Source organism: Egretta garzetta, unplaced genomic scaffold, assembly GCF_000687185.1.
Source record: "Egretta garzetta isolate BGI_Z169 unplaced genomic scaffold, ASM68718v1 scaffold56, whole genome shotgun sequence".
NCBI classification, from domain to species: Eukaryota; Metazoa; Chordata; class Aves; order Pelecaniformes; family Ardeidae; genus Egretta; species Egretta garzetta.
Genome location: NW_009260182.1, coordinates 11,974,094 through 11,989,309, shown reverse-complemented (window position 1 = coordinate 11,989,309; position 15,216 = coordinate 11,974,094). Strand labels below are relative to the sequence as shown.

The following is a 15,216-nucleotide window of genomic DNA, read 5'->3' as shown; positions in this document are numbered from 1 at the left end:
GCTGAACCTGCTCTCATCGTGCAGAGTGAGCATTCACCACCAGCGTACGTGGATGTATGAGCCCACGTGTACCATGGGACACCCAGCTCCACCTCGGGGTGGAGGGGAGGGCTGGAAGGGGGTCCCAAGTTCCAGCTGCCGCTCCAGTGACAAGCTTACGTATCTCTGCAGTCACTAGAAAAGTACCACAACTCCTTGCTCCCCTTCTTGGAAGGGGAGCCGAGCAGGCAGTGAAAACCATAATGGCAATCTGCAGCAGAAGGAAGCACATCTAACGCACAGTAAGGTGGTGGCGAAACCTCAGAAAGATGCAGGATTTAAACTTGGATGCCTCTCACTACAGTTTCCCACTGGCTAAGCCTGGTCACTTCCTCGCTCAGTGCAACAGTAACCCAAAGTCTACTCGGAGTCGCATACGTTCCCTCACCCACCACACAAACAGGGAAGAAACTGAATTCAGAATTTTGCACTGCATCACTAAAGAGGAAGTCCTAGCAGTTGACAGTGGCAAACGCTCAGCACTGTGGTGTCTACCTCCTTTAATGCTGCGGTTTTCGTTAACAGCCTTGGGGTGGCTGAGGAATATCAAGAAGCCATAAATATTTTCAGTCTTAAATTCTGTTTAGATGCTGGAGTTCAAATAAGTTGGATTAATTGTGACATTTCCCATTCTGCTGGGCTGCTGGCTTTACACACACTTTCTTCCTTTGAATTGCAATTCAGATTTCACATTCTATTAGTGTTATATTCCACCAACAGCTCATATTATAGCTTATGAGTATATTCTTTGAATGGTAAGTAGACTCTGAAATGTTTCAAATAAAAGCCTTTCAGCAGAATCTATATAGGCCAGGCTTATTTTGAAATTACATGAAAGGTAAGAAATGCGCCCGACTTTCTGATCTCATCTTCCTTTAAAATAGCATAGAGGTGCCTTGTATTATGCAGCATGCAGCAACAATATTAAAAACGGACTTGAAAAAGTTGGATTTGAATATCAAATTAGGTATCAGCTCAAGGGAAGGACCCAGGCGTCACTGTAGAAGACCGTATCAGTTCAATGGTCAGCTACTGAAAAAATATGGAACACACATATGATGAAAGGTATAGAAGATAAAGATCTTTACAGTGGAGCTACAGCAAAAGCATACAAACCAGTTCAATGGTAGAGGCAAGGCAGGTGACAATTCTGCTGACCTTGTGTTAAAAAACAAGAGCTAGAAAATAGTAAGTGAAGTTAAAAGGGTGTGTAATGCTTTCTCCACACATTGATTACACCGTGGAACACATTATCAGTAAGGGCAGTTCAGATCTAAGTGCTTAAGTGATATTCTGAAAAAGCTCAAGCATTTTATTTTATGGCTAACAGTAATAGCTGAAGTAAATTTGGTTAGCTTGATTTTTTGCAAAAGACAATAAAGCCAATGAGTCAAGATTTACACCAATCCCTAATGACTGGGAATGGAGAAAGAGCGTCCTGATGCTGGGGACAAACAATTTTCCAGGTGGGTTGCAGGCATTTTATTTCTCTGCTGAGAGTACCAACCACTCCTCCCAATACCAAGGACAAAACCTGCTTCTGCTAACATTGCTAACCGTCAGGTATTGCTTCAAAGAGCTCCCTCAGAACAGCAGAAGTGCCTGCTGACTTCTATCTTTCCACTGTCAGAATTCAGAACTGAGACTGTTTACGGTTCTAACAATCACACTGCTAACCTTTCTACACCTGATCTTTTGGTGTGCATAAAACAAAGAAAATGACCAGGGAAAGTAATTTCTCAAGACCAACACGGTAAAGCTGCTCTAGGCACAATTCAGTCTGGCTGCAGCGATGCTCTGAATGGACAATTTCAGATTTGATAATTAAAATGCTGTCTTGTGCAACTATTTCTACCTTTATATTATTAAGTTTTCATACACTCAGAGAGCAACAGAGGAGGATCTACCTAAAAGGTGGGGGATACCCCATGGGGAAGTACCTTGAAACTTCCCTAGAAGGGGCTGGGAACACTCCTCCAGCAGTGCTACTCAGCCTAACAAGTCCAAGCAACCAGATAGCAGAAAAATCACAATTAATGTATAATAAAAAACATGCACAGACTGATAGAAGTAACGTTATCAGTATGCAAAAAGTTAAAATGAAGCGAATTAAGAACTCCAAACATTAAATTCAGATTTTTTATTGTAAACAGAATAACTCTAGCACTCTGTCATACTGGCTGTGTCACATGCACCCAATTCCACATCAACTGCTTAAAATAGCACTTGCAAAAATTACAGTTATGTAATAATAATTTATGGTTTCTTACATAAACTAATTAACAAGCACTAAAATTGAATTACAGTGTATTCTAGGTAGTTTTTTATTGCTTGTAGACACTGCAGCTTTGGATCCATTAAAATGAACCCATTAGTTTGCCTGAGTTTATCAAAATTTACTATCAAATCAAACTCAGAAACTGTAAAATGCTGGAGAACACTTAAAAGCAATTGAGGGTTGCTGGAAAACTACATGGGTTTCCACATCCAGTCACAGAACTTTGAAATTCTCCTTTTTTTTTCCTCTGGAAAACATGATTTATGAGCTTGTGTTAAATACACTGCCATTCCAATTTATTTATAGAATTCGTTAAAATTAGAGCTGATAGTACTTCCATGAATATATATATATTTATTTTTTTACACACCATAGAAGTCATTTAATTTTATTCACCGTAAGAGTGGTATGTTTAAATACTAAATTCCAAAATATATATTTTTATAATATGTTGTCAAAACTTTTAATATATATAATATATAATACAAATACTTTTACTGAAGGAAAAGTATAAACAAAAGAGAAATGCAAGAGGGTAAAAAGCCCATTTTATATGAAGGATTCATGAAAAATGCGGTGAACAAAGACACCTTTACTGGTTTTGCTTATACTATATTTAATTTTTTTTCTCCTCAGGCTACAAAAAAATGCTAGTGGCCTTCCTTAGCAACAGGTTACATCACAAACTATCATCAAATTTATTGTAAGATGTTGAAACATGTACTGTTAACCTTTAAAACAACTTTTAAATACACTGTATTTATTCAATTAGAAGAGACTCTCAGATAAACACAACTTAAGGCCCTTACCCTGTCAAGCATTCATTTAATTTGGCTTCAGAGCCAGTGTAAGAAAGAACATTGATTCAATGACAAGAACAGCTCTACTGAATACACCAGGATGCTGATGTATGACAACACGCATGTCACATCAGGGCCTTTGTTTCAGGTTCTTTTAGCGAGAACTTAGCAAGATGCTCCCTTACCTTTTCTAGCTGGGGTCTGTCCCAAGCACTAGACCACTCCGCAGAAGTCAGGAAATTTGGTGAAGATTAGACACCATGTATCGTTTTACCATTTCACTAAATTATGGAATATATAGGCATATAGTATTTCGGCATAATTCTTGAGCCTTCTGGGTTTTGCGCAGCCCTCTTAAAAGAAGTAGGAACGAACATTTTGTGATGTAACCTGAACCAGACCCTGTGCTACAGCAGCTCTGCTAACCCAGCACTGCGCTGTCCCAGATGCCATCCTCATGGACGAGAAGGACCCACAGAGAAGTATCAGAACAAAGATGCATCTCATTCATTACAGGGCCCGTATTTGACATTCACCTGTTCTCGAGTCAAGAACTAACGGATGCTTGAAGTTATGTGCAGTAGTAAGTACTCTGCTGGACTGAGACCTACATAACACATGAGGCAAAACAGACCGAGTTCTCCATCGGTATGTGCGCAACTGAAAAAAAAAATGACACCCAAATAAAGTATTTTATATACCACATGGAAATGATTCACAGTAACACTGAAAAACTGAACACGATGTTGACAGTATCGAGAGACTGGGACAACACTTGATAACAAAAATAAGATGCACTATTAAAGTGTTTCCAGCATTTTACTAGTTTTAATATAAAATGTCCCCAAATTTGTATAGAAAGATTAAAATCATGCCCTTATCTTCAATTATTCTCATTAAGACAATCCTCCCACGACTGTGTTGTCAAGTTTCCTTTTTTTTCCCCCCACTGATCTTCATAAAACTTAAATAGAAAATATGTTGGTTGCATTAAGGATCAATTAAAAAAGTATCATTCAACACGTCACTTCAAAAAAATGTGAAAGTCTCTACTTTTAAGAAAAATTGTTGACCCCATCCTAAAAACTCTTCTCACCCCCTCCAGCCCCCAATAAGGTAATTACTGGGATACTATATGGTGTTTTTCAGGAGTAACAAGGATATTTCAAGCAATTTTGTTTGCTCTGGAGGGTTATTTTATCAAAATGAAAATTTGAAGGGATTTACTATATTAAAAATATACTGCATCTACAAGTTTATTATTATTGTTTCAGTTGATTGTTTTCAACAGGTTGTCTGTAATATAAATGACACATGACCACAACTGATTTTTATATACTCTCTATCCCTAACACACAGCTAATGTCAAATGAACCAAGAAGGAATTTGGGACTTTCATAACGGACAGAACCATTTATCCTAATGATCTTTAATAATTTTGTTCATCATGAAGTCCCCTGAAACCATGCCAGTGCTGATCATTTGCATTTCTTCATCCAGTGGGGTTCTTCACAGTTTTGCAGCCATGAAATTGATATGTGGTTTCACCAGTGGAAAGAGTTGCAGACTGCGCTTGAATTCTGTCATATTTTCAATCACATTTGGCTGCAAAGAAGGGTACGCAAGAAAAAGTCTGCTCAATATCTTTAATCAGAGAAGTGAGAAATTCCTCGCTTGTCATTTTAACTTTTGCTATAGCTACATATAAACGCATCTTTCTTGCTGTTTTCTACAATATTTGTGATTCATATTTCATTCTTACAGGGTCCCCTGAAATAACAGTGCTATTTCTTATGAAAGAAATGGTTTAATATTTACTCCAGATAATTTAAAACAATAGCTATAATGCAGTAATCGCATTACTAATAATAACAGGAACTTTAGTAAATGCAGAGCTTGTCTTTTCATTTACTAATTCTACTCCAGAACATCCCACCTATCCTTTAAATATGAGAGGTAAGATCATAAAAATGATAGCAATTCAATGAGCTATTATTTTTAGTTGCAATAACAAAGAAACTTTTTAATGTTTCAGTCTTAATGGCTAATATATCCACATATAATTCATACAGAAATTTTGACACATGGTGATTATTTCACCTATAAGGATTGAATAAGAACACAGATCTACTACTGCATTGCAAAAAGTTAATTATCTATCAGGACAAACTTACCATCCTTTTTCAAGAAAATTCATTTAAGGCCCAGTAAGGACCCAGTCCTATCATATCTAACCACACAGTGAAATCTGTAGCACTTGTATGAATGGAATTTGTCAAATTGCTTCCTCCACAGGTTACACACTGACAGGAATGTGCATTACTATTTTAGGCTCTAAGATAACATCCAGATAGTTGGTTTTGTTGGTGGTGGTTTGGGGTTGAGCTTTTAGGTTTTGCATTTTTTTTTTTTTAAACAAAGATGATAAATTTGTTGATGCATACGCATCTTTCTCTTCACACTTGATACATCTGATCATATAAAAATCAGTATTTTCAGACAACAGTAACCTGTATTCTACTCCGCAGTGTAGATACTCAGCCGAGTTTACTACTACTATTAGATTTCATTTCAATGGAATAGAAGGAACAAAGGTAACAGGACAGACTGCTGGAAAAAAAAAAACCCATAAGGAAAAATCCCTGTTGTTATTGAGGGTGACAATACATGTAGAAAAGAGCTGAAATGTCAGTCCCACAACAGCATGCATTTCAAGAAGTTTGTTTCTCCCTATAAACTTATATTTAATGATATTAAACTTCCATATTAAGAATATAGCCTTGGATTTTTTTGTGTGTTGTTTCTTTTTACCTGTGGTAGTGGTGGTGCTGGTGCCAGGTTCACATCATTTTGGCATGGAAATTCTCCAACAACAGGGCCTATGTAACATCATCAAAATTAATTCAGGACCATAATTTAATCAGTATCTTTTACATAATAAACCATTTTCTCTTATAAGACAGGTATCTATATAAAGCACAGGTTATTAATTTTAAAGTATCTCTAAATAAGATTTTCTGAACATTTTGCTTTTTTACTCCATGGTTGTCTTTAGAAATACAAAGAGCTTAATCCACGATTTGACTTGAGAACATGTGCTGAGGCAGTGGCTTTTATTCATTTTACTTACACATAAAGAGAATGTAGAAATAAAAATTGCTAATCTACTGATCAATGAATACTTAAAACTGTTTTCCAGTATAAACTATGAGAACAGTAGTAAATGCCCGTGGTAGATGCAACAAGAGCAATGCAACAACAGCACATCTTTTAGTAAGGACGTGCCTATGTACGCGTGGGGGTTATTCCATATACCAAAATTCTGGACAGCAACCCCAAGTCTTCCCTACCTGTCCCCATGCATGCCCTACTCCAGTTACCCCAAAACTTCTTCCTGCATCCAATGAACTTGTCCATAAGAACTTCTCATTTTAAATTCTTTAAGCCTCCCTTCTACCTCCACACTCAAATTTCAACCCTAACCGTCACTTGGGGAGTTCAAGTGCTTCCCACTCCTAAAATCCCAGATCTCTACTCTACTGCTTCCAATTCTTTTTCACTCTCAGAGAAAATGGTGTGTTTGCCTCCAGGAGGAAGGGTTCTCTCTGGGAAGCTCTTTAGCCTTCCTCCTTTGTGTTACCCTCTAGAGGATGGGCACTTGGAAGAATGCTCATTTGGACTCGTGGGAAATGCATTAAAATCCTAATTTCTCCTTCATGGCAGAAGAGAGGCCACATGCCAGATTAAATAGTTTAGGACTGGTGAGTATGGCCAGAGATTACCTTGCTAGAATCTCTGTAAGAGTAACCACTGGTTAGGTTGTCTCCCATGCTCACCCTTGTCTTGGGAAGATACCATTCAAAGCAAATAAGAAACCATTCTGGCAATGTAAGTTTCCTCTAGATAGGAAAAGTATTAGAGCTATTCCTATGTATCAATAATTAAGTCACGAAAACTGGAAAGATGCTTTGAAGCAAGTCTTCCTTACTTAGCTGCAGAGTTCTGATTTCCACGGTACCATAAAAATCACTCATCCTGAGACTGGAAGGAGTTTCACGACATGCACACAGCTATCTGCTTCTTTCTGTTCTGCAGGCAAGCCTTTAATATTCCTGAGTTTGCAACCAGTTACATGTTGCAATTTAAGTCCAGTATAAACTGGTGAAAAATCCGCACAAAACAACATAGAAATTTTTACTCTCTGTTTATTTATATTAACCAGAAACACTTTTAACCTTTTCCTTCCTGGATTCTAAAATGGAACAACACAGTTTACAATGCACAGCTAATCTAGATTATTTGAAAATAAAACCTAAATAAACTTTGACTTCCTCAAGTTTAAATACAATGTTTGACATTCCCAGCAGGTTGTTTTTTGTTTGTTTGCCTTTTTTTTCCCCTTTGAGAGCTCTTCAATAAAATTGTGGCCATTCATTGCTTGTCAGGAAAAAAAAAAGCTTCATTGTACTGATAAATGCAAATCCCAATTTTGTCTCCCTGTAGGACTACTACAGAGTTTTATGGTTTTTTTAAAATACCATGTTGAAAAAAGAAGTGCTATTTTAAGATATATTGTTTTAATAGCAACATACTTCAGAACGGCTGAACAACTTGGCCACAAACGTCAATCCAAAAATTTGAAGCACCCATGTGAAGAAAACCTGTAAGAAGAAATACTTCTTCCTCTGAAAGGTACATAACCTCCAGAGCTGAGTTTTTCTTATAGTGCATTCGTATCACATAACATGGCTGTCTTTAACTATGGCTGAACTATGACAGCAGCTGATTAAATACTATACGCAGGACAATACTTACAGGAATCCATTTCCCTTGCAAGGACGTGTACTGATACCTTGTGTCGTCTGGGAGCATCTATTGCCAACAGCACCTACAGCAAAAAACATCAAGTCCTTCAGGTGTAGGAAGTGTTGCTCTGACATTGTATTTATAAAACAGTAAAAGAACAAGAGCATTTAAATTTTAATCTAAGCTTTAAAATGAGGCATTAATTTTGGGATGTCCCTTCAAATATCATCAGAAGGTCAACCCTACAGTACTTTGAATCATTTTACAAGCAAGTTAAAGAATTCATGTACTGTTTGGGACTCAGAAAAACTGGAAGTAATAGGAATTCAGCCGTTAATTATCATAGCATCAGGAATGGAACCTAAAATCCCTGCAGAACTTTCAATCCCTAGCAGCCTTCTCGAAGCACATCACCCCAAACACAATTACTAAGCTCAGCTGGACTAGCTCACCAATCTAGCCAGTTATTTCTGCTCTAGAATACTGGATAATCATGTATTGAGCATTAGTGTAAGCAAAATAGTACAGATTCCTACAAAAATAGAATACAGATACTTGCTCAAGTTATCATTCATTAAACAACAGCTGCTGCGATTCCATTTACTAAGTTTGCATTTGCTGTATATCTTCACCCATGCTATCATACTATTAAGAAAAACCCCAAACCAAAGATGTTAGTGTTCACTGTGCCATGTAAATAATAACCAGATTTAAGCATTAAGATTAAATCTCATAAAAATAGATGCTAATGTAAAAATGACCTTGGATAGCAAAAAGGGTAAAACAGAGTACAAGAGAAAGCACTTTGAAAGACATTAGCTTCCCCTCCAACAGAGAAAAAAAGAACATATAGATACACACATGCCCATGCTTCTTCATGGGCAGAAATTTTTCCATCCAACAGTAAGTTCCAAAGATACATCTACATTATTTTTCAAAGTATTCCCTGACCTATCAGCTGCTCTGTAAGTAATAAAATAATATGTACACTTTGCAATATAGTGAATTATCATTGCCTATGAAATTTGTTAGAAAACAGAAAGAATGAGGCCCAATTTATTTTTTCAGGGGGGACCAAGCTAGTATTTCAATTGCTTATATTAGATATCTATCTAGCAACTTCATTCAGAATTGCAATGTACAATTAACTGCATCAGTACACTGTTCCTTTGTTCTGCCTAACTATGAGAGGAAGAAGAAAAAAAAGTGTTGTTTTACAGTGAACAAAGCTTTAAAAATATCTGTTTCATTCACAATTCATGCACACAAAATAAACTGAATGATTTACTGGTTGAAGAAAAAGTAAATGAACAAATTTGCAATTTGGTCACGGAGTCATAGAACAGCACATTTTTTTATTAAAAAAAAAAGAATAAGTGAGACAAGAGGAGAATAAGAGCTGGTAATAGCAACAAAACCCAATCCTTCTCCCCAGTTTTTACAGTATGCTAGTTGCCATTAAACTAAGTAAGATTCAGCAACAAAATTATTATTAAGATATCTGCATCAATCATATCATCTACCTAAACCAGGCATTAGCATATGCTTTCATAGTTCACATAAATAACAGAGTTACATCTACATCTCTTTCCAAGTAACATTTTAACTACATAACTAACTTACCTTGTAGAACTGTATAATATCATCCTTGGTCAGGGTCTTTAGATAAGCCACTTCAATGTTATCTGCACAACAGTAGTAAAAATTAGAATAAGTCTGTAAATCATAGCTGGTTATTAGCACGCTACTTATTCAAAAGTATTTTTCTTTCAAATTCAGATGCTGTAATTGACTGCAAATGATATGTTTTCATTCTTAACTTTTCAAGCTAATACTTGCATCACTAAAAGTGTCATTGGAAGCTTGGCAGAAAATTATACTTCAGTAAGTCCATTTGATTGGACTTACTAAAATTGCATGTTTGAAGAATACTGATTGCACTGTATGTTATTCAGTAGCTAAAAAAGATATGCCTACTTCTGTATATTGTCTTCAAATCAATGTTACATACTTCTAATGCAGACTGATTATAGATGGCTTTTATGCACAGTTAGGAAACAGGATGGTAGGATGTAATTTGGCAGGATGTGCTTTTAAATAAATGTAAGGAATGGTGCCTACATTGTACCTATTAAGGAATTATCACCTTTAAGATATCTGAGGACAATGTGCCTCAGTACCTACATCACTTCATATAAATTAAATTGTAATGAACTAACCATGTAGTACCATTGCTGCATAAGCAGGAATGTTTTTTGCTGTAGGCTTTTCTTAGGGTTAGCGGGAAGATAGAGAAAAAAATGCGTGCAAGAGAACAAATATGCAGTAACAAGTCTGTGAGGCAGGCTGTAAGTAATTAATATGAAGTTCTACATGGAGGAAATAAAAAAAAAAACAAATCAACAAAACAGAGTTTAAAAATTAGATGACATTTGGGAGAAAGTTTTTAAATTAAGTAAAACATTAAAAGTAGTAAGACTAAAAATGTAAAAACTCGAAGAAAAATCACTTTCACTTCTTAGGGCTGGAATATGAATTTCTGATTTTGACAATTCTAGTAATATTAGAATCATTAATGAAATAAAATTACTAGTGTGTAGAGGGGAATTAAAGATATCAAAGCCAAGGGAAATAATAAGTTGAGTGGGATTTAGATATGAAAGATACGGCTACAGCTAGCAGTAAGAAATTCCAGAGAGAGAATACAGATCCAAGTATGGTAAAATCAGAAACACTTAAGGCAGAGAAAAATTAAACTGTTTCATGAGACAAAAAAGTACTTGAGGGGATAAGTTTTCACACTACTCCTTATACTCAGGCATGAAACCTTGTCAGTAGCTCTCATTCTCTCGAGACCAAGGTAGATGAGAATTCAAAATTCTTCATTATTAAAATGATTCAGTTAGTCACTGTTGACGAAAAAGACCATATTTGCTATTGCGGAAGGCCAATACTGTGCGTGTAAAGCAGAAGAGAAGTCACAGAGTGAGTTTTATGTAGGAAGCGTATTATGCGTGGAAGATGGAAAATTGTAGCTGTGAATAAGAGTTGAGACATGAAAAAGTGAGGAAAACCCGATCTGTACCTAAAACTTTTTTTTTTAAAATGTCAGAAACTATATTACTGATAGACTTCGGTATTTTGGATTAAAAAAATCTTCTAACAATGATGAAAAAGGGAAAAATACAACCTAAATACTATGTAGGATCACTATGTAAATAACTGCCAATCTATTTTCAGTAATAACACTAGAAGTTGGATCTCAATTGGTTTTCTACAAGCTTATAATCTTCAAAGTATGGATGAAAAAACAACAAAAAAAAGTTTCTTCAAGCCTAACCTAAGCCGAGACAGGACACACATTAGTTAAGATACCTGCTGTTGCCTCTGCCATCGCTCCCTCAATAGAACTGTGCAATGGGAAGAGGAATAGGGTTCATATGAATGCGTGCACCATCAGGAATTGTCAAAGTGTATTTGAATGCATCTCAGTCAAGTATTAGGCACATATGTAATACAGATGTCTGAACATCACAGAAAGAAATTTGAGCTTATGTGACATCACCATTTGCATTCAAACCACTTCCAATCCTTGACCTACACTATGTCTCACTGAGCTTTAAGAGAAAGAATGGAAGGTCAATGAAGTATTCACCAGCCCCCATCATATGGTGAATATCAAGGAACACGTTCATCTGCTATGACTAACAGCTCCCCCAGCAGCGAGAGCACAGGCTCCGCAAATGAGGAATTATGATTTGTCTTACCTCTGTCGAAGTTGTATTGCTGGGAAATGATTTCTCCCCAGTACTTAGCACATTCTGCAGACAGCTTCTTTGGTTTGTCTAGACGACGAATTGCTAAAGCTTGGATGTGTTTTTGGAAGGCCTCTTCTGTCATGTCTTCTATGCATTTCTCCATAGTTTTTAAAAACGCTTCAACTCTGCTTTCTAAATAGTGTGGTGGCTTTTCAGATTGGATAATAAATCGCAGTCCTTGTATGCCATTTGCCCGACGTGGACCACTGAACACAATGTAACCTTGGCAAAACAAGAATAGTCACAAATTAAAAGAAATCCCATGTTCCAACATTAAGTTTGCCAAACACAGCATGATTCACAGGAATGAGATTTTATCCTAAGTTTAATTCTGCATTATAAATGAAATAATGCAGGTTTTCAAAATATGCCACTGTATTTTTTTAAAACATCTTTATTTCACTGAGGTAAACATCAGTTCAGGGGAGAGGCGAGGAAGAGATGAGGCAGACCAAGACAGAACAAAAGGAATTCTGTCATCAGGATTAGGTAACCGGAAATTAAGCTGTACTCTAGTGCTTCATTAGACTCAACTCTAGGAATTTATTATTATTTTTTCATAATATGTAATCTGAATTCTCCTTGCTGCAGTGTAAGACCACTATTTCTTGTCTTATCAATTAGATAGAGAAAATATTCCCTTCCTTTCTGTTGCACCTTTTGCTTATCTGAACATCCAAGCCTTTTTGCAGTCTTCTTCCCCTCTTTTAATAGCAAATCTGTCACATTTCAGTCTTTTAAATGTTGTTTTATAGTTCTCTAATAGTTCTTTGAAGCTCATGTCAAAACTGGATGCAGTATTTCAAAGTCCCTGCATGAACAATACAGGAGTATTATTGTGTGTGCACACTGGAAGCTCCCGTTTATATATCCCAGTGTTTTACACAGCAGCATGACACTGCTGATTTATGTTCTGATCCACTGTAACCTGTAGATTGCTTTCTACATAACTGCTCCCTAGCCAGTTGCTTCCTAGCTTGTATCTGTGCCATTGGTTATTCCTGCCAAACCATTCCTACCAAATTGCATCTTATCTTCATTCAAGTCACGTTTCCAAAATGTCAGACTAATTTTGAATTCTAATTCTATCTTCCCACACACTTGCAGCCTCTCCCAGCCCAGTATTATCTGAAGATTTAGTAAGTATATTCACTCTTCTATCATCCAGAATTTTGATGAAAATACTAAATAGCATTGGATCATAATAGAGCTTTGTAGAACACCATTTTTCTAATGAATTATTCTCATCTTCTCCAGTCACGGCTTTCCAAACATTCTTGCATCCAGACGTGTAGCACTTCCACCTAGGTGCTCTCTCTAGCCTGTCTGAGAATGTTACGTGCCTTTCATACTACCAAGAAGAGACATATGACATCACCATCATCCATGCAGCCAAACTCTGTTTCTATAAAAAAAGTTAGTTGGACCTGAGTTTGTTCAGTAATAGTCTCTCAGTTATCCTCTATGAATTTAGAACTCGTTTGATAACTTATTCTGTATTTTCCAGGAATCAGAAGTAAACTGACTGATCTGTAATTTCCCTGCTCTTTTTTAAGGAAACATACAGCATTTACCCATGTTTATCTTTCTAGTACCTCATCTATCACCCACAAATTCTCATCTATAAGATTTATAATTCCAGGATTAGTTTTATTTTTTTTTTAACGTAACATAGAGTTCATCATGCCTGAACTCTTTAAAAGCTTCTAATTTACCTGAACAACCTTTAATCTGTTACTTGCCTGTTCAAAAGTAAGCCTTGGACTTTGATCCTTGGTATTTATTTTGGAAATCATCTGGTCACAGTTGACATTTTAAGTGAAAACTAACAAAGCCATGCTAAAACATTTAGACCTTCTTTTTCCACCACTGACAACTTTTCTCTTCCTCTTTCTTGTACTGCTAAAGTATTTATTGAATGAGTTCTTGTTACTACTGCTAACTCCTGGACTTATTTTTCCCTTAGCTTTCTCAGAGATCTTATTAACAATTCCATGAACTTTACTGAATTTTGCTGGTATTTCTACCGTCTTCCCTCCTAACTCTTGTGAACTCTACAATTCGGCAGTTCTGCAGCGCTGCACACACTCACACAGTTCTTCCTCACTGGTTTCCCCACAACTCTTAAACTGTTACCTCCAACTTCTATACGAAGCCTGCCACCAGCAGATTCCAAAAACTTGCTAAATAACCTGGTTCCTGCCCTGTTTTCAACAGATACCTAGATAGTTCAAATCCGTATGATCAATATGGTATGGCTGATTCTGCTAGTTGCTCATAGAAAGTCTAATCTTGCCTGATCTCCCTGGTAGTTTATAGTCATCACACAGAGACATTCCCCTGCCTCTCACTTTTGGAAAAACTGTACTCCTCCTCATCAGTATTTCAGTCATGCAACCTGTCACGCAAAGTCTCTGGCTCTCCTTGTTATCCTGTTTGGAATAACCTTATCAGTTCTTAGTCTTACTGGTTCAGGTAACAATTATTACTACTTACTGGTGAGCAGCTGTATTCTTAAAAAGCCTGAAATGTATTTAGCATTGCAGCTTACCACGACCCATATGGCAGTATTCCTAAGCTAAGGCTTGTGAACCATCAAGTGCACCTGGAAGTAGCATCATAAGCAGAAAAGACCAAAATACTACTACTGCTTCTTTAAGAAGATCTAAAATTTAGGAAACTGATCTCATCTCCTTTTGGTAAAAATTTGAGATATGACATTTTCTGTAGTGATCAAACTTTTTTAAGCCAGAGTTGGTTTCAGACATTTCAGCCTTATCTTAAAAATTATGCTTGCTTCTTCTCAATTTAGAGTATGTGCACAGTAACATTCCTTTGAGTCATCAGTAGTTAAGATGATTTACATTTACCAAGTGCCCTTTAAATGACATTCACTAAACAGGGAAAGAACACCTCACCATGTCTCATTTAAGTGCGTGAGTGTGCGTGCATGTGTGTATACAGACACATAATCACTATGGGAAAGCTTACCTAATTGTTCCTTGGTGCGCAGAGTATTGAAGCATGGTTCTGAGATAATTTGACAAAAGAGCTCCAAAAACATATTCTCAGAAGTGCTCTGCATGTCTGTCTGGTAATATATTTCAATGCCACAATTGTTATGAACTTCATTTCTCTGTTGATATACAAACCAACCTCCTAAAAGACAAGTTAAAACATGTAAGTTCATAAAAATGTACATTCTTATTTTCCACAATTAAAAAGACAGTGGTCTATCACTTCTGGAATGGGATTATACTAAATGGTTTAGGACTGTTAAAGCAGAATTTCCACTAACAGCATACTTTTTACGAAACAAGTAAAGAAAAGATTATTTTAACACATCGAAATGTCATAGCTTGAGCATATCAGCAAGTAAATTGAAACTGGCTGCTTCTCCTCAAGCAAATATTTTTGGAACTGGAGTGGAATTCTGCATTGCCTCTACTGTGTAAATCGTTTCTAAAGACAGTTT

The 15,216-nt window shown here is 36.5% G+C and overlaps 1 protein-coding gene across 2 annotated transcripts in view; it reads right to left on the bottom strand.

Annotated features, from left to right (window-relative positions):
* Positions 1-2,780: 2,780 nt before the first annotated feature.
* The window catches only part of IDE (insulin degrading enzyme), a 67,340-nt gene continuing 54,904 nt past the window's right edge, over positions 2,781-15,216 (bottom strand). For both annotated transcript variants that reach the window (XM_035897310.1, XM_035897309.1), the window contains exons 20-25: positions 14,733-14,900; positions 11,691-11,963; positions 9,547-9,608; positions 7,933-8,005; positions 5,929-5,996; positions 2,781-4,722 (exon numbers count right to left, since the gene is read on the bottom strand). In XM_035897310.1, coding sequence (XP_035753203.1) covers positions 4,627-4,722; positions 5,929-5,996; positions 7,933-8,005; positions 9,547-9,608; positions 11,691-11,963; positions 14,733-14,900 — 740 coding nt within the window. In that variant the 3' untranslated portion in view covers positions 2,781-4,626. The remainder of the gene's footprint in view (positions 4,723-5,928; positions 5,997-7,932; positions 8,006-9,546; positions 9,609-11,690; positions 11,964-14,732; positions 14,901-15,216) is intronic.